At 45.9% G+C, this 25,881-nt stretch overlaps 1 protein-coding gene across 1 annotated transcript; it reads right to left on the bottom strand.

Moving 5' to 3' along the window:
- Positions 1-684: 684 nt before the first annotated feature.
- Positions 685-25,073, bottom strand: Angel1 (angel homolog 1). Its single transcript, XM_050152482.1, has 10 exons — positions 24,906-25,073; positions 21,247-21,822; positions 20,187-20,413; positions 19,708-19,777; positions 18,712-19,145; positions 16,255-16,381; positions 15,466-15,576; positions 5,932-6,001; positions 3,602-3,765; positions 685-2,630 (listed from the first exon to the last, which is right to left on the bottom strand). The coding sequence occupies exons 1-10, from the start codon at positions 24,967-24,969 to the stop codon at positions 2,470-2,472; spliced, it is 2,004 nt and encodes a 667-aa protein (XP_050008439.1). The 5' UTR covers positions 24,970-25,073; the 3' UTR covers positions 685-2,469.
- Between the last annotated feature and the right edge of the window lie 808 nt (positions 25,074-25,881).

Raw genomic sequence — 25,881 nt, 5'->3', positions numbered from 1 at the left:
GCTCTAAATATTGCCAGGTCCCTGGAGAGACACTGCCTCGTGATTGAGTACGGGACTGACAAGCTGTGGAGGTAGGACAGAAAACCACGGCTCCTCTCACGAGGCCTTGGCTTGGTGTACTGCATACGAAGACGAGGGGAGGACATAAGTACTGGCAGTTAGGCCCAGCAAGGAAGAGAAGTGTTTCCAATGACAGATGGCCGCAGCTCAACCCTGGCTCCGACTACAAGAGATGATCAGAAATAGACACCCGACAAGGGGCATCCGCCACACACATCATGCCTCACGCAGCTGCCACTGCTTTGACCAGGAACATCCCGCTTTCCACACCGATCCATCTGCAAAAGTCTACAGTCTACAAGACGCAGAGCGGCAGATGGAGTAAGAGTGAAAAGCAGCTAAATTAGAGCCCTGCTCTTCTCGTGGGGGACAGAGAAGGCAGCTGCACTCTGCAGAGGGCAGGGTGGGGGACTTCACTCAAACCCTGTTCCTCCCAAGCCCCAGAGCACAGGGAAGAAAACGGGCAGATGGCAAGATTTTCTGTTCTCCATTTAGATCCTAAGGCCCCATCCTCACTTAAGGCCCCACCCCCAGGATCCTCAGACCCTCTCTCTGCCCTCCACATCCTCCAACCTTCTCTCAAACCCCATGCCTCTCAGAGTCCTAATGAAAAGACCAACCATGGAAGGGGTAATGATAAGCCTTTATTTGGATAAACGTTGCCTGGTTCTGCCGGCTACAGAGTGCAGTTTAAATGCCATTTAAACCCCCACACTTCATTTCTAAAACAGAAACAAATAAGAAACAAGGAAAAGATAAACCATCAAACTCTGGCCCTCCACCCTCCACTTTCCTTAGCAGCTGAACCTGCGTTTCCTGGCAGAGGGAATAGTCATTGGCCCTTGTCCCGAGAACCAACAGGGCATGGTCGTGAAACCATCTCAGGAGGTGCCCAGAGAGAGATGGCGAAAAGTGGGCTGTGGACAGACGGGCCTGGGGCTCAGACAGGCATACATCCAGTACCCAGAAAACAAAGCTTAAAAGTAGACACACACAGGAAAAGAAGTTCCCCAGAGCCTGAGCTTGGGGAGCTGAGAGTCAGCAATGCGCAGCATTCCAGCCAGGTCTTTGGCTTTCAGAGAAAGGAAAGAACGTAAGTCTGGCCCACCACCCCTACCACAGCCTCTCAGCCATTCCCTCCAGTCTCCGGGGGAAATGGAGCGGACAACCAACAAGGACCAGCAGATACTGAGTTAAAGCTATGTGAAGGATCTGGCCCAAGGACACCTTAGACTATACCCCAGCAATGCGTAAGGCATGCAGGTGACATGGTACAGGCTACGGGGGTCTTGAGAGGGTAAGGGTCCCGTGTTTGGGGAGGAAAGGCAGAGCAAATATGCAAGCACTGCCACCCTGAGTTCTTGGGCCTAGTTTGCACAAAGCCAGGCTTCTGTTCAGACGGTTTGGGCGGAGCTAAACAGCAGGCTTCTCTAGAGAGAAAATAGAAAGGAACAATGAACGCAGGAGGGGGTTGTGGGTAGAATAAGAAGAAAAGAAACTCTCCTAGTGTACAGGGGTCAGAGAACAAGCCCCCTGGGGCTCCAGTCCTGACGAAGGCAGCTGGAGAGCCTCTTGCTCTTTCTACTGGGACTTCAATTCTTGTCCAGTTCTGCAGAGTCCAGTGAGACAACAGTCCATTTCCCTATCCTTAAACTGTTATAAACGTCACACCATTGTGCCAGCCCACTAAACCCCGACACAAGACGTCAAATTGCCTTCCTCAGAGAAGTCCTACCAAATCATCTGGGTCCAAGGAGTTCTGGTGTATGGTGCATCCCTGAGTTGCTGCTCCAGGCTGTGGACCAATCTGTCTCCAGAAATAACAAGTGTACCCAGGCTGCCTAGGTGACTGACTAATGAAACTCAGAGGATAAAGGGTCCCACACCTGCTGCCTCCCGGCAGCACACAGCTACTCTGTCATGCTCTCAACCTGCCTCTACTCCAGCACCTCGTGGTGGCACATGGACTAGACAGAGGCAGGCCTGCTGTGCTGGGCAGTCCTCCCTGGAGAACTCACACTTTACACACACCTTGCATGTGCATGCCAGAGCCCAGAGGTTATAAAGGTAGGGAGAAGTTAGGTCAGAGGGTGCAACCAAGAAATGGCCTGAAAGCAAATAACCAATGAGATCAGTAAATCCCGCAACCCTGGTCATTAAAAATCAATGGAGGAGGGGGCTCTGGGTACACGGAAGGAAAGGGAACGCTTTCCACCTCTCCCAGGGCCACCTAGCATGTGGCACAGGATTAGGAAGAGGTTGGGACAGGGCAGGGACCACAGGCAGAGAACGTTGTCAGGCCTGGAGAAAGTCTAACCACGGGCAGGAGGGAATGAGGGAGGGACACAAGTTTCCACAGCACGGGGCATCTGCAGTCGTCGATCCGGTGAGCTCTTTCCCTGGGGGCCCTCATGGGGCAGTGACTTCCATGCCGAAGCTGGCGAGCAGGCAGAGATGGTCTGAAGAGTAGAAGGGGTTGGGTAAGCCATTGGCAGCCCAGAGAATCTCTTCAGAGAGGAGGGAGAGGCGGCCCAGGAGCTTGAGAGTTCCATCTCTGTCCAACCTGTGATCTGGGCACAAAGCAGAAGGCAGTAGGTACAACAGTCACCAGCCATGCTGCATACTAGACATGGACCTCAGAGCTTGCACTTTAAATCACATTACATGCACACATGCATGTACACACACACACACACACACACACACACACACACACCTGACATTCTGACTAGAAGGCTTCCCTGTGATAACATCAGTGAATGAAGACAGGTACAGGGACAAATGGAGCACAGGCTCTGGGTCCAATATTACAATATAGGCAATTAATTCAAACATTACAAAAGTAACAAGTACACTAGGCATAGGGCTGGCACACTGCTCTCCATAACTAATGGCAAGAAGAAATTGATATGGAATTCCCTTCTGTATGCTGTGAATATGTCTCATTATAATTGGCTAATAAAGAAGCTGATTTGACTAATATCCAGGCAGAGTAGAGCCAAGTGGGAAATCCAAACAAAGATACAGTGAGAAAGGAGGGGGAGTCTGAGAGACACACCAGCAGCAGCTGGAGAAGCAAGATGTGAGGTAACAAGCCAAGAACCGTGTGGCAAAATATAGACTAATAGAAATGGATTGATTTAAGTTATAAGAACTAGTTAATAATAAGTTGAGCTAATAGGCCAAACAGTTCGTAATCAATGTTAAGCCTCAGAGTGGTTAATTTGGGAACTGGCGGGCAGGAAAGAAACCTCCAGTTACAAGAAACAGAGTCTGGCCCTACCAAGTCCCTCCCCAATTTCTGCCCCTAGATAAGTCTAATTCCTTCTAGTAATTATCTCTGTGATGGGAATAGGAATACTGTTCCCCCACCCTGACACTGTAAGTAGGTAGTCTGCAGAGAGAATGCACACAAAAGTGATGGAATGACTGCTCCTGTGATGCTCAGGTCCTGTAAGCCAAGCCAGGCCCTGGAGACACCATCAGCTACAGCCAGACACCCTACGGTGGCTTCTAGAAACCTCTGATTCACCAAACTTACCAGCTCTATTCTCATTTTCACAGGATTCGGCTGAGAAGAAAATGTAGTCCACTGTCATCCCAAGACCTAAGGGCATCGTTGTGACCTCTGGGCGGCCATGCTGGGGCAGGAAATGGGTGTACACTGAGGTCAGGTGGAGGCAGTGCTGGATGGTGCCTATAGTCCTACAGGGACAGAAGGTAAGATGTCAGCTAACAAAAGCATTGCATTTTCCCTCAGGTCACATCCTCTGTGGCTTTTATCTTTTTAATTTATTTTTTATTATTATTATTATTATTATTATTATTATTATTATTTTGAGATAGGGTTTCTCTATGTTGCTTNATTATTATTATTATTATTTTGAGATAGGGTTTCTCTATGTTGCTTTGGAGCCTGTTCTGGAACTAGCTCTTGTAGACCAGGCTGGCCTCAAACTCACAGAGATCCACCTGCCTCTGCGTCTCAAGTGCTGGGATTAAAGGCGTGTGCCACCACCTCCTGGCTATGAATATTTTGTAAAGAATAATGCCTAATGTTGATTTCAAATGTTGCTGATGCCAGGCTATGTGTGGCAGTGTTAGAGTCCCTGTAAGGAGTTTTGAGAGGCTGTGTAACATTGTGAAGATAAAGTTTAAGTTTCAGTGGAGCCACCAGGTGTGGTGATTTGAATGAGAATAGGCTCATGTTTGAATACTTGGCCCCCTGTTACTGGAACTGTTTGAGAAGGACTAGGAGGTATAGCTTTGGTGGAGAAAATGTGTCTCTTGGGTTGAGCTCTAAGGTTTCAAAAGCTGGCATCAGGCTCAGTCTCTCTCTCTCTCCTCTTGCCCCATCCTCTCGCTCTGCCTACTTCCTGTGGATCAGAATGTAAGCTCTCAGCTACTCCTCTAGCAGCATGCCCTCCTGCCTGCCTCTACGCTCCCTGCCATGATGGTGGTCATGAACTAATGCTCTGAAACTGTAAGCAACCCTCCAGTTAAATGCTTTCTTTCTTTTATTATCTGCCTTGGTCATGGTGTTTCATCACAGCAATAGAACAGTAACTAAGACACTAGAATACTGGAGACGCAATAACCATGGTATATCCACCAAGGAAAGCTGGAGGTATGGAGCAGAGCTAGTCTGAGAGAGAAACCATGTATGCTACTGACAGCACAGCTGGAGAGGCGTGACTACCCAAGTCTTTAGGAATCTGGATGACTCTGTCATGAGACCCAGACTGCTGACATGGAGCTCCAAGGTTTAGTGTTTTTCCCTGCTGGATCTTGATCTTTTGGAAAGGGAATGTTTACTCTGTGCCATCGTATTTTGAAGTGTGGGACTTCTTTTTGTTGTTTGGGTTTTGATTTGTTTTGCTTTGCTTTTAATTTTTTTGAGATATGGTTTCGCTGTGTAGTCTTGGCTAGCCTAGAACTCACTACGTAGCCCAGCTGGACAGGCTTCAAATTCACAGAGATCAAGGGCTGGGGTTAAAGATGTGTGTCTCCACACGCAGCTTCCTGCCTACTTAGGGGCTTACAGTGACTTCAGAAGAGGCTCATCACTTACACTTTTAAATAGTGTTGGATCTGCTAAGACTATGGTGACTTTTGAAGTTAGGCTGAATGCATTTTATATTATGAGACTGCCAGGAACCTATGAGACGTGGGAGGAAAGCATGGCTTAAAAGTGATGTGGTTAGCTGTCCGGGTAACAGGAGGTAGAGCTGTGATGGTGAAAGTTGTCAAGTTGACCAGATCTTAGAATCACCTCTGAGCATGCCTGTGAGGAGTTACCTAGATTAGGTTGAGACAGGAAGCCCACCTTAACTGTGGGCGACACCAGTCCACAGGCAGAGGTCTTGGACTCAACAGAGAAGTGGGCAAAGCCTGGTGTTCAGTTCCTGTTCCTGACTGCAGCTGCACATGGCTTTGAGCCTGGATAATAAGCTTTTCCTCCCTTATGCTGTGTTTCTCAGGGTCTGTTATTACAGCAAGGAAAGCTAATACATTACTCAGTCTCAGCAAATTCCTGCCCATACTAATAAGTGGCTAGAGATCTCAGCTAAAATTGACCTTGAAACAGAAATGAAACCTGAGACCCCCTTACACTCCTTATCCCCATTCTCCATTCACCTGATAAAGAATACCAGTGTACTCATGTGAGCCAGCATGTCTGCCGGGAGGCTTTCTCCCTTAAGGAAAGACTCCATGGGCTCTTCACCTGGCTTTTGCATATATGCATGCCCTCTATAAGCTTACTAGGGAAAAGAGGGGGCTTGACAAAAAGTCGTCCCCAGTTGCTTCAGCATAGCCAGTGAGAATCTCTCTCCTGCCTGGACTGAAACTGAGAAGAACTGGAAAGTTTACCTGGAGAGGACAGGTTCAAGTTCTGATATCTCTTCCTCAAAGATACTCTCGGCCCAACCAGCAGGTCGATCTGCAGAGAGCCAGAGAGGAAAAGGTTTTGTTATCCATGGGCAGTGCAGCGGAGTCAGAACCTTTCACTTGCAGATCCCTCTCAGACTGTACTGCTCCAGAACATCAGAGAGGGAAAGGGAAAAAAAAGAAAAGAAAAAAAAATAGTGATGAAAGGAGGAAAATGAACCAATGCTAAAAACCTGCATTTTTTAAAATACGTCATCCAGCCACGTGGTACAAAGTGAAGAAGAAAATCAATCAGTCAAGAGTCCCCCTACTCAGCCCTTACCATTCACTCTTCTTGTACAGGCGCAACCAATGCTATCAAATTTCTCTGACTAAATTAGCACACAAAAAGAAGTAGACTTCCTTCCTTATATATAAATGACAAGCATAATGATAAAGAAACCAGATGAACAGTACCTTTCACAATAGCCTCAAAAAATAAGTAAAAATAAAATACCTTTGGATAACTCTAACCGAGCAAGTAAAAGACACTGAGGAAAGAAATTGAAGAAAGCACCAAGAGATGGAAAAATCTCCTATTCTCACAGATTGGTAGGATTAATATTGTGAAAATGGCCATCCTATCAAAAACAATTTACCAATTCAATGCGATCCACCAAAATTCCAACACAATTCACAGAATTTGAAAAAATAATCTTCAGCTTCACATGGAGACAGACAGACAGACACACACACACACACACAAAAGCAGGACAGCTAAAACAATCCTGAGTATAAAAGAACTGCTGGAGGTCTCACCACCTCAGATTTCAAGTTGAATCACAGAGCTATGGTAAGAAAAATAGCATGGTATTAGAATACAAACAGACATGTTGACCAATGTAATAACATAAACACTCAGACATAATTATGTACACCTATAGATATATGATTTTTTTAAATAAAGAAACCAAAATACACACTGGAGAAAAGAGCAATTTCAACAAATGGTGCTGGTCAAATTGGATAGCTGTGTGTATTTGAATACAAATAGATCTGCACCTATCATCCTATACTAACTCAACTCCAAATGGGTTAAGAACCTCAAAAACAAAACAAAACAAAACACACACACAAAGACCAGATGCCCTGAATCTGACAGGAGACAGACTAGGGAATAGGCTTGAACTGACTGGCATAGGAAAAGACTTTCCGAACAGGACACCGACCACTATGTGGTCACTAAGACCAACAACTAATTAAGGGGACCTCAGGAAGCTAAAAAGCTTCTGAACAACAAAGGACACCATTATTCAAGAAAAGTGACAGCCTACAGAATGGCAAAAAAATTTACCAATTTTATGTGTGTTATGTGTGAGGGGGGAGGGAGGAAAGGAGAGAGAATTAGTAATTAGAAATGAACTAAAAAAATGAGCATCAAGGAAAAAATAACTCAATTTTTAAATGGGGTATAGAACTAAATAGAGTTCTAAAAGAAGAAATGCAAATGCCTAAGAAACACTTTTAAAATGTTCACCATCTTTTAGCCATCAGGAAAATCCAAATTAAACCTGTCTTTGAGATTTCATCTTATCCCAGTCAGATTGGCCAAGATCAATAAGACAAATGACAGCTCATGCTGGGGAAGATGTGGGAAAAGGGGACACTTACTACCTGCTGGTGGAAATGCAAGCTGGTGCAGCCCCATGGAAACCAGCATCTATTCAAAGGACTCTACATCTTACTACAGAGATACTCATCCATGTTCATTGCTGCTCTATTTATAAAAGTCAGAAATTAGAAAGAGCCCAGATGTCCATCAACTCATGAATGGATAATAGAAATGTGGTATGTTTACAAAATAGAATATTATTCAGCTGTTATGAAAATTTCAAGTAAATGGATGGCCCTAGAAACAGTGGTCCTGAGTGATACCACAGCATCACACAGCCCTCATCAGAAAAGCTTCTTCTTGCAGCAGATGGGAATTAACACAGAGACCCATCACAGAATAAGACTTTGGAGCACTCAGTCCTAAATGGGATGTCTCTATCAAACCCCTCCTCTCAAGGCTCTGAGATCTATAGGGAGGAAGACGCAGAAAGGTCTTAAGAGCCAGAGGTGATGGATGGCTTCAAAGAAACAGCATTTCCAGACCCAATAGAACTGATGTGTGTGAACCCACAGAGGCTGTGCCCGTAATCACAGGACCTGCACAGGTTCGGACCACACAATTCCCAGCACTGAGAAAGGGAATGGACACAGAGTGCTACCCCTAACCCAGAAACCATTTGCATTTGAAACATGCTGGAAAAGGGAAAATCAATTTTCTTCAATGGTGTCATTGGGTGTATCAACCACGCTCCAGGGCTGGCCAACACACACAAACTCCATGTTTGTTCATTTGTTTTGTGCACTTTTTGTTTCATTTTGATAGTCTTTGTCTTACTGATTTTTTTCATTCTTTCTTTGTCTGTTGTGATTTTTGCTTTTTTTTCTTGAGAGAGAGAGAACATGGAGTTGGTGGGTCAGGAGATAAGGAGTCGGATCCACAAGGAGTTGGAGTTTGGGGAGGGGAAAGAATATAATTATACTATATTGTATGAAAGGAAAATATAAAAGTCCAGAAACTCACACATCTATGGCCCTTCAATTTTTGATACGGGGAAGATGAATGGAAACTGACCACCAATATGTATGGAATTCTCTGGGTGGGGATGAAAATACTCTGCAACTAAGACTCAAGAACTTAGTTTGTATGTAAAAATTTATTTTAAATTAAATAATAAGAAGAATTTAGCTCAGGGACAGAGTGTTTGCTTAGCAAATGCACAGCCCTGGGCTTAGTCCTCAATATGAGTGTCATGGGACAAGAACAAAGCGTTCTAAAATTATATTGTGGTCATGGCTGTTCCAACTCTGAAATATACTAAGAGCCAGTGAACTTTAGATAAGTGGATTCTGTCATATATAAATTTTACCTAAATAGAATTGTTTTAATTAAAAGGATAAATGACTATTATGGACAACTTTGCCCCCAAAAAATTGGTAGTTCAGATGGAAGGAAATCCCACTTTATGTATCTGATACATTTTTCTATCATTTATTTTGTTGTTGTTCCTCCTACAAATAGAATCTTGCTTTCATTATATCTTTTAACAAAGAACATTAAATGTGACTATTACTGATTTCTACATTATTAATTTATAACTAGCTACTTTCCAGGATTAACTTACTTTTGATGCTACTGGGCTTGGTTGTTTCTCTTGACCAATTTAAACACTTCCGTTTTCTTTTGCTTCTGTTTTCTACTTCTTTTCTGCTAGTAGGTGTTCCTGCCTTGTCCCTCATTCTAACAGGAATGCACTGAAGCTTCTTTCTCTAAGCAAGATGCTATCTGGGGAGCTGCAATATCTTTGGTTTTGGTTTTTGTTGTTTATGGTGCTGGAAGTTGAACACTTTTCTTCTATTTGAACAAAGCATCTTGGTTGCAGGCTATGAACTGTGAATTACAACTTTCTACTTTTATTGGTTTCCTGACCACTCCCCCTACTGAGTGACATCATGGTCACCACCAAGATATCACTTGGACCTTCAACATTCTCATGCTAGATCCTCACTCTGAGTTGCACACTCCATCACTGCAATACACCAGACAAACACAGTAACCAGCAGGCTCTTTCTTCGTGTATTTGTTTATCTTTATTTTTTTGGTGGAGCTGGGGATTGATCCCGGAGTCTTGCACATGGGAGAAAAGCACTCTGCTACTGAGCCTCAATCCTTTCTTCTCAGCAATATTGGTTTGTTTGCTTTGCTTTGTTGAGACATGGTTTCTCTGTATTAGCCCTGACTGTCCTAGAATTTGGTATGTAGACCAGGCTGGCCTCAAACTCACAAAGATCCCCTGCATCTGCCTCCAAGTTTAATCCTCCCTGGGATTAAAGGCATGTGCCACCACACCTGGCTTCTCAGCAAAACTGTAAGGAATGTTTCCCAAAATAATTGGTACTTCCCATGCATGCAGTACTACGTACAAACAGCACTGCTCTGGTAGTTACACAGAACTCACGGCCTCACATGAGGAGTAGTTATCTCTACACAGCTGCAACATCTCCCCAGGTCCTGGTCCTTGATGGAAGCCAGCCACACAAGTACTTGGAGGAAGGATCCTCAGTTATAGCATACACAAGCTGGTGGGGCAATCAAGATTCAGAACTTCTGTAATGTACTAAATTTGATACATGGCTTGTTCCTATTAAAAACTGGTAAGTGGGGGCTGAAGAGATGGCTCAGCAGGTTAGAGCATTTGGTGCTCCTGCACTGTTTTGATTCCCAGAACCCACATGATGTCTCACAACCATATGTAACTCCAGATGCAGGGGATCTGAATGGTGCACAGACATTCATGCAAGCAAAACATTCATACACATAAAATAATCTCTAAATATTTTTAAATCTGAAGTGCTAGAGAGATGGGTCAGTGAGTAAGAGTAACACAACACAAGCCTGAGGGCATGAGTTTGCAGCTCTATCACCCACAAAAAAAGTCACCCACACTTTTAAAAACCTTTAAGTGTGAGCTGCGGTGACTCATACCTATAATATTAACACTCAGAAGGCTGAGAAAGGAGTTGTGTAAGTTGCTACATAGTAGTACCCAATGTAAACACACGAGTGTCCATGAGGAAAGGAAACATGGGGAACTTCTTTAGTGTCTACAACAGTGTGATTATTTGTGAACCTTATAAAGTCATAAATTGAAATCCTAATTCTCCAGAAAACAATGAGATGAAGAATGGCAGCTTTAGGCCACAAGTGTGGAGTCCTCATTCTAATGCTAAAGCCCTTTTGAAAAGTCATCTATACATAGATGAAAAACAGAGATATGGAGTTACCCTAAACAACACTACTACTAGACACAACGGGCTAACAAAAAACACAGAACCCAAATGGGCTACCTCTTTTGGAGTAGTTAGCCAGTGGGGTCCCACAGACACCCAATAATTACAGGCTATTGTCGGTGCTCTTGGCTACCCTTCAGAAGGTGATGGTGAGACCCTATCACTGAAGTATTACCACATACTGAGTCACAGGACGAGAAGAAATCAAACTGGTGCTGACCTAGAGGCTGGAAGGTGCTATGTACACTATTGGAAAGAGTCATCGTTCTTACCTAGCTGCGCGCTCCTATGTGAGCTGCAGGGACCGGCTTGGCAGGACACACCTACTGAAGCAATAGTGACCCAACGTTATGGGAGGAGTGAACTGCTTTTCTGACTCTAGTTAAGGCCCACTTCAAAGACTGAACCACTACTGGGGCTGAGAACCTGTGGCCAGATAGGCCCTAGGGGAGAACCTGCTATTGTTACTCTGCCAAACCAGTGCTTCTCACCCTTCCTAATGCTGTGACCCTGTAATACAGTTCTTCATGTTGTGGTGACCCCAAACATAAAATTTTTTCATTGCTATTTCATAGCTGTAATTGTGCTACTGTTATGAATTGTAATGTAAATATCTGTTATTTCCAATGGTCTTGGACAACTCCTGTAAAAAGGTTCATTTGACCCCAAGGGAGTAACAACCCACAGTTGAGAACCATTGTGATAAACAGTCATTAATGGAATTTGTGTCCTTATAAATGTCTTGGGTATCATTTGCCCAAGACAGATTCCCCATCCATTAACATGGTGAAAAATGGGGAGGGGGTTCACTACACTTGGAAACATTAGCAAGAGAAGGCTTTAATTTAAATATCCTACTTAAGAATCATTATGAGGGGGCTGGAGAGATGACTCAGAGTTAAAAGCACTGGCCTGAGTTCATTTCCTAGCAACTACATGGTGGCTTACAACCATCTACAATAGGATTTGATGCCCTCTTCTGGCACGCAGGCAGGCATACATGCAGACAGAGCACTCGTACATATAACAAATAAAAGAGATAAAATAAATTTTTTAAAAAATTAATTTAAAAGAAAAAGTAATCACTATAGGCCAGGCAGTGGTGTCACATACCTTTAATCCCAGCACTTGGGAGGCAAAGGCAAGAGTTGGAGGCCAGCTTGGTCTACAGAGCGAGTTTCCAGTACAGCCAAGAGCTGCATAGAGAAACCTTGTCTCAAAAAAACAAAAACAAAAAAGAATCATTATGGAGTCTGGAGAGATGGCTCAGCAGTCAGGAGAACTTGTTGGTCTTGCAAAGGACCCAGGTTCAAAGGTCCCATATGGCAGCTAACAGCAATCTGTATGTAACTCTCCTTCCAGAGGACCCAACACCCTCTTCTGGCCTCTAGCGGCACTGAATGCAATTGGTGTACAGACATACAGGCAGGCAAAACACTCATATACATAAAAAAAAAAGTCTTATAAAAAGAATCATTCTTTCCTAAAGGAAGTTGGGAAGGTAAGAATCAGTGTTTTCTATGACTGTGGGTGATGTAAATGCTATGTCGGTCCTGGGAATCAGACCATCGCTAGCTAGCACTACATCTTCCTCTGCACTAGAAGGTCACCGTTAAAGTTAGTGTCACAGACAAGTTGGCATGTTTTGATATGTAACTCTGGTATTAAGCTAGAAACTGTATCTGTTCACATATTTTTTAAATATTTATTTATTATGTATACAATAGTCTATCTATATGTATGTCTGCAGGCCAGAAGAGGGCACCAGACCTCATTACAGATGGTTGTGAGCCACCATGTGGTTGCTGGGAATTGAACTCANTTTGGAACTAGTTTGTGGGAGGAGCATGGAAGAGTCTGGAGCTTTGGACTTGAGAAGCTTTAGAATGCTCTAAGCAGGGTTGATAGAACAGTATTGTGGGAATTTGGAAGACCAGAACCCTGAGAGAAATGTGGGCAATGGAGAAGCGTCTCATGAGGTTTCAGAGGGAAAGGAGGGCTCTATTGAGAGCCAGGTAAAGGCCATTTGAGTGATAGTCTGACAGAGGACCTGGCCATGTCAGGGTAGCGTTCAGTCTGTGGCAAGCTACTGATCACTGTTTTCATCCAGATCTACTGGGACAGGGGTGGGAGGGGAAGAGAACACAGAAGGGGGGGGCATTGGCTATCAGCTATTCTTCATTTTGTTTAGCTTAAGACTCCAACTTGTTGGACACCGTATGAACATCACAGTCTCAGGGTAAGGGACACACTGATAGCTCCTGTCCTGTAGGTGAACTGTCTGCCCCAACAACCCAGTGCCCTCTCTGGACCCTGGATGGCTATTTCCCAAGGTGGCTGTGTTTTCTCTTCTTGGCTGTCCTGTATCCTTTGATGCCAGCCTTCCCTCAGCCCTTCTGCATCAGTGACTTGAAGCTTTCGTGGCTATTGCTTGAGTAAACTGGTCAAAGAAGCTCACATACAAGGGTGGGCCTCTCTCTGCAAGTGCATCTAGTAGCTCACAGAGCCAATGATTCCCAGTTCAGTCAATCAATTGTCAGATTGCTTCTCAGACTGAGCTGACTCCATGCTTCTGACTCAGGGAGCTCAGCCACATTCTTCACAGATGGACCCTCTGCAGCTCTAACCCTTCTCCCAGGACCGTTAGATTAGAGAAGGCTTCCAAGAGCAAGCTCCTGATAAACTGGCAAGATACCTGAACTTTAGAAAACACATTTTCTCAAATTAAAAATCGTAAGCTCCACTTCCCCTCTAGCTGTGTGGAAGCATATACTATTGGTAAAGGTCATGGTGGGCTGTGCCTGTATCTGCTGGGTCTTAGGGGGAGCTGGGGGTGCAGTAAGAATCTACTTCTGCTGGAAGGGACCTAGAAATCCCATTGGTTGCACGAGGTTGGTCAAATGTAATGCCTCAAATGTAATGGCTAGCGCGTGTTCTATTTGCTGGCTGTTCTACCTCATTGCAACCCACTTTAGGCCAGATTATCTGTATCAGGAGGGATAGTTGAGAAGGCCGTCACTCCCCAGCCAAAGATCACAATTATTTTTTTTTTTTTTTTGAGCCCTGTGCTGTACAACTAGGCATGCGGGGGAAGGGGGGAGAAGTGAGCTTGGATTTGCTTCAGTTTCCAAGTAAATTTTCTCACTGTGGCATCATTCAGAGACTCACGTGTGCTCTGAAGTGGATCGCTGGGTGGGAGCGTGTGTCAGGGAGACTCACTGTTTTCACCTTGTAGACGCTGAATCTGGACATCCCAGGTCCGCACACCACCTCACGGGTCCAGGCGGAGCCTAGCAACTACATCACAGTCAGGCTCTGACTATGCAGATCCTGCCTCTGTTTCTGGCAGAGGAAAATCCACCAGAGCCAGTGGACATTTTGAAGACAAAAGGCCCCTCTTCCGCATTTGACAGTGCGGAGGTTCTTTCTAAGGCGAGGTGTGAGGTGTGAGGAACTCACCCTCAGCTGGGGTCAAAGGGCTTCTTGGCTGTCAGGCTTCTCCATCACAGGCCTGGAAGAGGCTGCAGATTCACACCTCCGGCAATCTCAACCAGATGGGGAGAGGCCTTTCAGGGGGATTTACCTTCCAGCCTTTATGCTGTGCAATGCTTGTGTTGGGCTATTTTAAGGCACACAGGGCTGTGCATAGTGCAACATTAGGTTTAAACAAAGAGCAGAACCCCAAGCTGTTTATTCAGGATGCTCTCAGTTTCGTGGTCTATAGGTACAGTCCAAATGCGGAGGATGGCAAGATTTTGGTGATTCTTTGTCATCATCTTTCAAATGTCTGCAGTGAGTATAATAACACATTATTATTGTGTGTGATCATATGTAGTCATTGTGTGTGTGTGTGTGTGAGCATGCACACACTTGTGTGTTTGACTATTTGTTTCACTAGATGTAGCGCTCATTGCTTTGTAGCTGACCAAAAGGCTTCAGCTTTCTTTCTGCCTCTGCTCTCTTCTCTGCAAGGTTACAGCTGACTTTGACATGGGAGCTGGGGATCTGAACCCAGGTCCTCAGACTTGTGCACCAAGTGTTTTACTGACTGAGCCATCTCTTCAGCACTAGGTATGCTGTTGAATTATCAAACTAGTTTTATAGAAACATTTATTGTGGAGATAAAAAAAATGCCTCCACAGATCCATCATTCAGCTTCCAAAATTAACCCAACTACTGGACCATCTCCTTCGTCTGCAGCCCTCGACTCCTCTCTTGACCGTATAATTACTTTTTTTTTTGTTGTTTTTTTCTAGACAGGGTTTCTCTGTGGCTATTTTGGAGCCTGTCCTGGAACTAGCTCTGTAGACCAGGCTGGTCTTGAACTCACAGAGATCCGCCTGCTTCTGCCTCCCAAGTGCTGGGATTAAAGGCGTGCGCCACCATCGCCCAGCCACTTGCTGCTCTTGAAGAGGACGCAGGTTCAGTTCCCAGCACCCACATTAGAAAGCTCACAAACACCTGTTATTCTAGCTCCCAGGGGATCTGATGTCTGCATGCACATGGTACACATATGCACATACACACAAAATAAACAAAGCTTTTAAAGGAGACAGAAGACTAGAAAACAGGCGCTGACAAATGTCAGGGGTGAAGAAAGGGGAGAGCCAAGAAAACAGGCTTAGTGGCTGTTACCTGGCTTAGTGTCTGTCACTCCTTCCATGAGAACCAGTCCTACTGGCCGCTGACAAGCGATGTTGCAGAAGCGGAATCGTAGTAGGAAGTCTCGGCTGTACTTACGTCTCTCTATAAACCAGGAAATGCCATATGGTAAAAGAAAGGCAAAGAGTCACATGCTAAGGTCTCCTAAGTACCAGGAACCTTCTAGCATGACAACGCAGGAAATCTGACTCTGAGGACAGGGAAAGTTTCCAACTTGTTCATCTCATTTAGCGGCATATGGAGGACAGTGAGAAAAGCAGGGGAGCTTGCTAAAAGACTTCAGGAGGTTACACTTTCTCTTGATAGTGAGAGCAAGTTTTTCACCCCACATGACCATGAAGACACAACAAATCAAGAATGTGATATACAAGCCAGGCATGGTGGTACACACCTTTAATTCCAGCAATGGGGAGGCAGATGCAGGTGGATCCCTGAGTTGGAGGCCAGCCTGGTCTACATAGTGGGTTCCAGGACATCAAGAACTACACAGAGAAACCATCTCACCCCCACCCCCACGCCCCAAAAACCAGAATGGATATGTGAGGGCTGAAGAGAGGGCTTGATCGTTAAAAACACAAGTTACTCTTGCAGAAGACCCAAGTTTGGTTCCCAGCACCCATGTGACAGTTTACAACCATCTGTTAACTCTAGTGCCAAGGGGTCTGAGGCCTTCCTCTAGCCTCTGCAGGCACCAGGCACACACGTGGTGAATATAGAAACATACCAGCAATAAAACACTTAAACAAAAGCATATGTGTTTACCTGATTTCTTGGGATGACAGGAGGTGACATACTGACAGCAATCAGTGATGCCCAGGGAGCTGGGCCACAGTGGGGCCTGCAGCTTCCTCTGGTAAAGCTGATGAGAGAAGTCTTCCTGTCCAGAAACCTACAAGAAAGAGCAAGGTGGGGATGAGGACGCTAAAACAGAAAAAGGAAATGATGATTCCTGTTTGGGGGCATTTGAACAAGTACAAACACACACATCAGACAGTGTAAACGTGAAATGAGCAAGCCATGTAAATCTCAGGGGAAGGCAACAATAGAACTAGTTATAACATTACATTCTCACTAAAAACACGTCCATGTCCATGAGATAGGAAAGAATGGAAAGAGCAAAGAGTAAGTCCAGGAAAACAGAACTGTATGAGCATGTGGTCCTAAGGTTCACCTCATCTAAGATCTACGCAATCCTCCACCAGGGAGGATGCAGGTTTATTCTGTCATCCCCAACTCTACATCTTTTAGATCAAAGTCAACTCCTTGAGTCTATTATTGGGAAACCACAGGGTAAAACCAAATGGGAAATGCACCAAACACTTTACCGTATCTATGTCACCATCCTCAGTCAAAGTCATGAGCAGCCTGGGAATGGACAGAGCGTACAGGGGAAACATTCAGCAATATCAGTCATCTGCATATCCCCAATGTGGGCAGCAAAATTCCATTTATTTCATTTAACAACAAATATTTAAATGCCAACTATGTGCAAGGGACTGAGATAGACTTGTGACATAAGCCCTCTGTCATGAAAGGGTATAAACATTGTCTATAATCCAGAGTAAAAGAGACTTGGAACTGAATGGCTGTGACTTGAGACAAGTTACTCAATGTTCTTTAAGTTAATATCCTTTACTAGGAAATGGGACATTAATAGCATAATACAATAAAAATCTTACACTACTAATAACCACTACCAATTACTGACTGTTCCCTGTGAATAAAGCACTGGAAACTTTACATGTGCCATTTCATATAATCATAAAGCATCTACTATTGGTCCCATTATATTCTCAGTGTACAGATGAAGCAAAGGGGGTTTAAGAAAGTTCCCTAACTTGCCCAAGATAGCAGAGCAGGGATCTGAATTCAGGGCTGTCTGGTTTCAAAACAAGTCCTCTCACAGCCCATGTCTAACAGTGCCTGTTGTTTGGTAGGCACTCAACAAATTCTTCTGCCCCCGAGCTTCTTGAAGACAGCTCCTTTAGAGCAGGCTAATGCCCTGCTCTTGGCAACCAGGACATTGTCAGAACTTAAGTAACCTCATTAAAATAAAAGTCCAAGTACTCAATAATAGTTTGGTCATTTTGTGTCCCTTCTCCATTGGGCTTTGCTGAAAATTAAGCAATAAACTGAACCAGAAGAGACCAAACAGGAACGAGGAGATTAAGTAATATACAATAAAGTCAGCATGAGCTAATAACACTGTGAGCTATTTATGCTACCAATATTTGGCAGCTGTAAGAAATTAGATTCAGCCGGGCGGTGGTGGTGCACACCTTTAATTTCAGCACTTGGGAGATAGAGGAGGCGGATTTCTGTGAGTTCTAGATCAACGTGGTCTATAGAGTGAGTTCCAGGACAGGCTCCAAAACTACAAAGAAAAACCCTGTCTTAAAAAGCGAACAAACAAAAAAAAAAATAGATTCAAATGCAAACTGATTGAAAGAAAAAAAGCCCATAACAAAAACAATACTGCACTGTGTTTATAAAAGAAATATGGTAGCCTTACATATCCCCTGTGATGGTGACCACAGAACAGTACCAGAGGCTAAACCACCTGGTTACCATTCTTGAGCCCTCCACTAACTGCATGACCTAAACAAAATGCCTTAGTTTGTGCACTTATTAAAATGGAAACAGTGAAAATTAGAGTTGATACATAAAAGGTGCTCAAAATAGTACTTGAGGCACAGCTAAGAGCTTAACAAATGTCAACTGTGATGCTGCTTCTGAGAGCATAAATACACAAAAAATGAGTGCTGCTAAACTTAGAAGAGTCATCACTCCCTCTACATGGACAGGAGGGGATTTGGGTCATAAAGGGGTTTTCTCTCTTCTGTTTTAATTCTTTTTTGTTTGTTTTTGTTTTGTTTTGTGTTTTGTTTTTTGAGACAGGGTTTCTCTGTAGCTTTGGAACCTGTCCTGGAACTAGCTCTTGTAGACCAGATTGGCCTTGAACTCACAGAGATCCGCCTACCTCTGCCTCCAGAGTGCTGGGATTAAAGGTGTGCGCCACCACTGCCCAGCTTAATTCTTAAATAATTTATAAGAATCACTTGCAAATTAAAAATGATAAAAATGGGAGGATGTCCTGTTAGCCTCTAGGAGTAGACACAGCTACTCAACATCAGCAGCATAGTCCGCTATCACAGAAGCAGCACTTGATGCTCTCTCCCTCATCCATGTTCCCACCCCACAGTGGCTGCCCCACTTCACCTTCCAGGCTGGCATCCCGTTGTACTGGAGCTCTCCATCCCTGATGAAGTTGTAGAGGGGTGAATCAGGGACAGAATTCAGGTCCCCACACAAGATGATAGGGCAGTGGCTGCCATCTGACAACCTGGCCACCTTGTCCACTTCGGCCAGAAGGATGGCCATCTGGGCCAGCTTGACATCACCCCGACGTGGGTTGTACAGGACATGGGTATTTGCCACACACAGGGGAGCCACCGAGACTTGCCCCAGACCTTCTGGGACTAGCGGCTGCAGCAGCAACACTAAGCCTACATTGTCCCGATTGAGGAGCTCTAGCCCAGGCCGGAAGTACTCCACAGGGCTGGCACAGAGCAGACGGAACCTGGTAGGCTTGTAGCACACAGCACAGCCATCCGTTTTACACCCAGTCCTCCTCTTGTAAAAACAGGTGAAGCCTGTAAGGAAACACCACCACAGAGATGGTCAGTCTAACCACAGCAGCAGCACAAACAGTCTGCACCTAAGGCACTGATCCTGGAGCCCCATAAGAGTGAGCCCTTGCCACCTCTGGGTTCTACACCCAGCAGGAAAAACAGAGGCTTGTCATCAGAGGCAAAACTGCCTGCAAATGGGAGTCCTGTGAGCCAGTGGGTTATCAGCAATGTGGCTTCCCCAGTCCCTGGTGCCCTGAATCTAGAGTCAGACAAATAGGAGTCCTGGCTCTACAACTTATTAGATTTGCAGTTTGGGAATTCTGAACAAGTAACACCAATTTTTGGAACCTGTTTGTCATCTGTAAAATGGGATTAATAACATGCAGCCTCATTGGAGTTCATGGAGTTGGTTACTTCAAAGATTGAAAAAACTAGAGCTCTACTTTCTCACCCACACATGGAAAGAACTAGCCCACAGGCAAGGTTGCTGGTTTGCTAAGATACAAAGAGGAGGAGAGCTCTTCAGAGAGTCTGCAGGGCTGGAGGAGGAAGGGCTGGCACACACGCTGGGGAGCTGCAGTACCCATCATCCGCAGAGAGGGCTCCAGCTGTTCCCAGTAATGGTCTTCCTGGACTTCCTGAAGACACAGGATCTGGGAAATTGACAAGGAACCAATCACTCCCAAGGGCTAGAAGCAATGTAACTCCTACTCCCTAGGAGCAGGCCCCAGAACAGATTGGAGGTCATAGTGAAACTTCCCACAGGGCTGACTTCCCAGACAGTCACCACCAGCAACAACAGGTATGCTAGGCTTCCCCATCCTGTGAATTCCCATATAAGGGGACTAGAAAGTGTACACTAGGGAATCGCCTTGGCATCTGCTTGAGTCCAGGGCAGGCAAATTCAAACCTATCTGTCATCCATAGAGCCAAAGATAATCTTGGCTTTTCTGGCACTACTGCCATCATCTGAATAGCTATGGAACTCATTCTCCCTGAGCACAGAAAGCAGTCTGGGTTTTCTGCACCTATGCAAGATGGCGCATCTCCCTCTACACTCACATCCGGGTCCCAGTGCTGGAACTCCTGCATGAGGTTGGCAAAGCGGTAATTCCAGTTGAGGATATCTGGATGGCAATGCAGGTAGAGCTCTGAGCTCTGCTGCATCAGGTCTTGGGCCAGGATGTTATATGACATCAGCGTAAACTGAAACTGAGGGCCATCCCCTGCCTCCAGACCCTCGGCATCTGGCTGCGTGGAGAAATCCTCCCATTCTCGCCACAGGATTTCTGCAAAGGGGTCAAGAGAAGAGTTCCAGAACACATGCAAGTTATCCAGAGGCCAAGCCACTACTACCCAAAGTCACAATGTCATGCCTAAGGTTCCTTTCTCCATCACCTCTGAAACCCATCCCTCTAAGGGCATTTTTCAGAGCTGATAGTAAGTTCCTCAGAGCTAGAGATAATCTTTGCCTGTCCATCACTGTCTCCCCTGGTTACTTAGCACTAGCATATGCTCAAGAATACTTAGGAACCTAACAAGCTCTCGCCTATAATATGACCATGGGCCTCTGGGGAATAATGTCTTTTGTGATTAATAGTCTCCTGGGGTTAAAGAAATCTCTAGAGTAATTTTTTATTCCTGAGGGCTTTCTGTCTCTGTACCTGGGTTCTGGTTACACTATGAGGCACCTCAACAGATTTAAACCCTATTTAGGCCACAGAATTTTTTTCACATCTTCACAGACTCCCAATAAATGTAACAAAAATGAAGGCAGTCACTCTCACTGAGGCACAGTGGAGGTCTGCGAGCTCTCTCCCCTGGCCTCCACAACACCCTGTCACACCTGCAAAGCAACAAAGTAGAGTAGCACAGCTAAGGCCAGGCCTCAGTTCTCTACTGCCTGACTGCAAAACATCAAGACAGGTTCCACTGCCTCTCTGCACTGTGATATTTTCATCTGTAGTCCCGTGAGGACAGATGCGATGACCTTTAAGACACTCCCAACTCCCCACCCCTGATATCTGACCCTGCAAGAGTCTCAGAAAAACTAAGAGTAACAGCAGAACTCCCCACTACAGGATCTGCCACCATGGCTCGCTATGCTGGCTGCCAGGCTCACCATGATACGGTATTTCCATTGGGGGAGGCTGAAGCTGCTCCATGCCTTCAAAGGGCCACATGGACGTCTCTTCCTGGGGCATAGGCTCTGGTGCTATGCTCCAGGCCACCACTGCAGGGTCCTCTTCCCAGGGCTCTGCAGCCATTGCGCCCATTGGGAGGACAGCACAGTCTGCATACTGGGATCCTGTCTGCACAGGAACAGCTGCCCACAGAGGGCCCTCAACCTCAGCCAGTGGCTCCTCCTCTAGCACCTCAGGGAAAGGCTGGTCCAGGTTCTCTGCTGCCCGAAGGTCACTCAGCTGCCTGCTGGACCACTTGTCCTCCGAGGTGGCATCCTGTTCTCCAGAATTATCCATCAGGAGTGCCAGACTGCTCTCAGCTAGTCCCTTATCTGCAAGAGGACCCTCACTGGCAGTTGAGAGTGCCTGGTTCCACCCGTCTTCTCGCCACTGCTGCAGCAGGCCCTCACACTCCTCTTGGTCAGGCCCCCGAGGGGCCATGGCAAAGTTACCCTCTACCTGGGGGGATGAGCTCTTCGCCAGAAGGGCATTTTTTCGACATGTAAAGAAAGCATCTAGAAAGGAAGCCAAAATATCAGGTTATAAGATAGCATTACTCATGTCACAGTATTCCCCAGCTAGACTAGAAGCCCCATATTGTACTGCACAGCCTTCCCTACTTACTACCTGGAGCATCGTCTTAGCAGTGCTTTCTGTGTGCCAGATACTTTACAAGTATTAACCAATTTGCATGGTTTAGATCTGGTACCTTTCAATGCAATAATGAAAGCACAGCCAATCCCAGGGGATAACCTACAACACAGATAGGCACACAGAATTCATCTCTTTTCCTGGAGGTAAACACACTGTTTAGTTTTTAATTTATTTTATGTATATGGGTGTTCTGTCTACATGGATGTCCGTGTATCATGTGAGTGCCTGGTACCTACAGGGTCAGATAAGGGTGTGGGAGCCCCTGGGCCTGAAGTTACAGACTATTGTAAGCCACCACGTAGGGGCTGAGAATCAATCAAACCTGGGTTTCCTAGAAAAGTAGCCAGTGCTCAGTAGCCACTGAGCCATTCTTCATGAATTCTCGGGGCCTGAAAACCATATTACATTAGAACTAACACACAATGAAATAATCACCGAATCACAGCTTTGTAGCAAAGTTAACAAAGCTGACCCTAAACAGTGCTCCTTCAGAAGGGCTTACTCTCGACCTTAAGATGAGAGCCAGAGTTGTTCAAACCGGGCCACTCCCAAGAGTTTTCAAGCTCTACAGACTCCCCAGTCTAAGAAAGTATTCCAGTAATAATAATAATAATAATAATAATAATAATAATAATAATAATAAAGTGGACACCCTTAAAAATCAACTTACTTTTTTAACAAAATCCCTGGGCCTCTTCCCAGAGCTATTCATTCCACCCGTGACATTTTCACAAACCTCATTATCTGTTTTCCCACTCCCTAACACATCAGAGACTGTAAATTAGAAGGAAGCAGCAACCGACAGTTACAAGACAGCTGTCATCTCTGCCACAGCAACCATGAATGACAGCCAACAGGCAATAAAGCAGGCAGGGGACTCTAAAATTGGAGCTTCAAGTAAGGTCGTGATGACAGCAAGTAACTTCCCCCCCAACCCCCCCAATACGTGCTCACACACCAGAGCACTTACTCACATCTCAGAACAAATGACATGCACGCTGGGGGCCCACAATTATTAGACACCCACTTTACTGGCAGTTTTATAGAGGGATGAAAAACCTCAAATTGGTGACATTCAAACGTCCATGGGAAATATATGAATTTATGTCACTCTGAATAAGAGGTTAATCTGGGCCAGCAAGATGGCTCAGCAAGTAAAGGCACTTGCCAAAAAGGGTGAAGGAACCAAATCCACAAAGCTGTCCTCTGACTTCCACAAATGCCACCACCACACACATACATTTTGTGCGCACACAAACACACAGAATAATAAATAAATCTTTTTAAAATTAAGTCAGTGGCCAGGCACACATCTTAATCCCAGCACTTGGGAGGCAGAGGAAAGCAGATCTTTGTTTGAGGCCAGCCTGGTCTACAATTTGAGTTCCAAGGACAGCCAGGGCTACACAGAGAAATCCTGTCTCGAAAACACCAAAACAGAAAACAAAAAAATTAAATCAGTATTTTTCAACTAAGTGAGAGGGGCATATTTTGCCCTTAGGGAACAGCAATGTCCAGAACCACTATGAGGCCGCAACTGGGACACCAAGCATCCTACAACACAATAAATGGTCTACTCTAAACTGTCAAGTATGCTCTTCAAGCCACGGGCTAGTTGCTGGGATTCAGTTAGGAACTTGCTAAATATCTGTCCCTTGAAACACCTGCCACAGAGGAGCTTTGGTTGATGGGCATAAAGCCCCTCGCTTTCCAATTTAGCAGACAATATTGGTGTGATTGTTTTTCAAGGGGAGAAGGCTTCTTAAACAAATATTTTTTTAAATATTAAATACACAAAATTAATTATACCTGCCACTTGAGAATGTGTGGATGGAAGGCTCCTCTGAGATCCCTAGAATTCTACTGAGTAGGAAACGTGTGGACTGATATTAAGACTACCATTGTGGACATTAGATAGCCACGTAATTAAAGGAATATGCTGAGTTCTCTGTAAACAGTGACTTCTGTAGGAATTCCCATTCCTGAGAAGCATGGACACCCAAAGCCTTCCTGAATTCTCTGGAAACCCATGACCTCTACTGGTCACAAACCTCATTATCTGTTTGTGGAAGTCAGAGGACAGCTTTGTAGAAAGCCCACTGCTCTACTGAAGCTAGCAGTCTAGTGGAGACAGTGTTTTAAAAATTTTAATATTTGTTATAAAAAATATAGTATCCATCGCCAACAGAGTGCAGTTCCACAGAGAAAAGACACAGAATGCAGTTGGGCCTCTTATTTCTAAGAAAACCCTTCTTGATACTGCCCCCTAAGCCACAGGAGAAAAGTCTGGGAGTTCTGAGGGACCTCAAAGAAAAACTGGGGTTGCATGAAAGCCTGTGGACCTCAAAAGCAGAGAGAAGGCAGACTGTGCAGAAGTAACCACCACCCCCTCCCCAAGGCATCCAACCTATCACAACTCTTTCTAAACACTTGCTCCAAAGCCGAGGTTCAAAAGCCTCTGCCTTCTGAGCATAAGTAGTTTTCTCAACCAGAATTGAACTGGAGAGGGCAGCAGATGACGGACCGCAGTGAGAAGCCGAAGTGAAATGAGCCCACCCACCTAAGGGCACACCCCTCCCGGTTTCTACCCGCCGAGAAGTCCGGTCCTCGCCTGTTCGGGGTTGCCACCGCTCCCGACCCCCAGGAGTGTCTCAGCCAGCCCCACGACCACCGCCACAGCCAAGGAGGGCGCCCCCTTCCCCAGCCCTGGGTCCACGTTAACCGTGGCCCGACGTCATCAGACCACAGCGTGAGGAGAGGCTGCCACGAGAGTCAGCCCGAGCCTCGTGGGGCCAGGACGGCCCAAGGCCCGGGGTCAAGGGCCACCTCACACCTTGCCACCAGCCGAGGACTGCGGTTGTGAGGCCCGGCGCTCCACCCCAGGGTCCGCGGACCCCAACAGGGCGCAGCCCAGCTCCCGCCCATCAGGACGCGAAGCCGGTACCTGAGAGGGAGCGGAAGAGGCGCGCGGCCGGCAGCAGCAGGTAACATAGGCATGACGCGATCATGGCCGGCCGCCTGCCCGCGCCGCCGCCCCTCCACACCGCCGCACACCCGTCTCCCTCTGTGCGGTTCGGCTCCGCGCCACCCAGGCTCCGCCCCCACGCTGCCCAGGCTCTGCCTCGAGCCGCCCCAGGCTCCGCCCCCACGCTGCCCAGGCTCTGCCTCGAGCCGCCCAGACTCCTCCCATCCACTCTGCCCGGGCCCCGCCCCAGGTCATAGCTTCAACAACAACTTTATTGAGAGTAAAGGGGAAGGAGGGAGCGGTTGCGAGGAGAGGGGCTTCCATGGCAACGGAGCAGCCAGGCCTGAAGCCCGTTACTCTGTATGCTACCTTTAAAAGTTCATTTAAATAAATAAATAAAAATAATAATGTTAAGGGGCTTGTTGGCTTGTTGGAGGCTCTAAGGTATCTTTAAGGGCCCACTGTTTTATTCTGACTTCTGCCACTATCTAGGTGTGGAACACTGCATGCCCTTTTTAGCCCTTTCCTCTCCTGTAGTATGAAAAACTGGACTTTTTGCTAAGGCGTCTGACCATAACTTCTGTAACCAGCTCTGCTAAGCTGAGAAGGCAGGGAACAATTCTTCCTCATTCCCACACCTCTTCCCGCCTTTACTGTCCAGCTCAGATTCCAGATCACAAATGGAGTCTCTCCCTTGCTTTGGGCACATAAGATTTTTACTTCCCCCACCTGTTCCTAATGGGTTGTGGGGAGAAGCTGTGTCCCGTTGGGAGAGAGAAATGGAGGGAGGAAAGACGCCACAAGGTCAGGGACCAAGACTGAATGGCTGGTGCACAGTGTGTTTATCATGAGGTAAAAGTGATGTGGCCCAAATGGAATAAAAGGAGGTCTCCTCAATAGCAGGAACCAAGTATGGCTGTCAGTGTGTTTGCCCTGCGTCTCTATTGTGCCCAAT

Source organism: Alexandromys fortis, unplaced genomic scaffold (assembly GCF_014885135.2).
Source record: "Alexandromys fortis isolate MF-2015 unplaced genomic scaffold, M_Fortis_MF-2015_v1.1 scaffold_47, whole genome shotgun sequence".
NCBI lineage: Eukaryota > Metazoa > Chordata > Mammalia > Rodentia > Cricetidae > Alexandromys > Alexandromys fortis.
The sequence above is the reverse complement of the archived record's forward strand: the minus strand, read 5'-3'. Positions and strand labels throughout refer to the sequence as shown.

What these genes read in the sequence shown, in the direction of transcription:
- Angel1 (XM_050152482.1), bottom strand. Translation starts at nt 24,969, where the DNA reads ATGATCGCGTCATGCCTATGTTACCTGCTGCTGCCGGCCGCGCGCCTC. An exon ending in TCCAGCACTGGGACCCGGAT is followed by an intron (nt 19,778 to 20,186) that starts GTGAGTGTAGAG and finishes TCAATTTCCCAG; the next exon opens with ATCCTGTGTCTTCAGGAAGT. An exon ending in CTGTCATCCCAAGAAATCAG is followed by an intron (nt 15,577 to 16,254) that starts GTAAACACATAT and finishes CCTGGTTTATAG; the next exon opens with AGAGACGTAAGTACAGCCGA.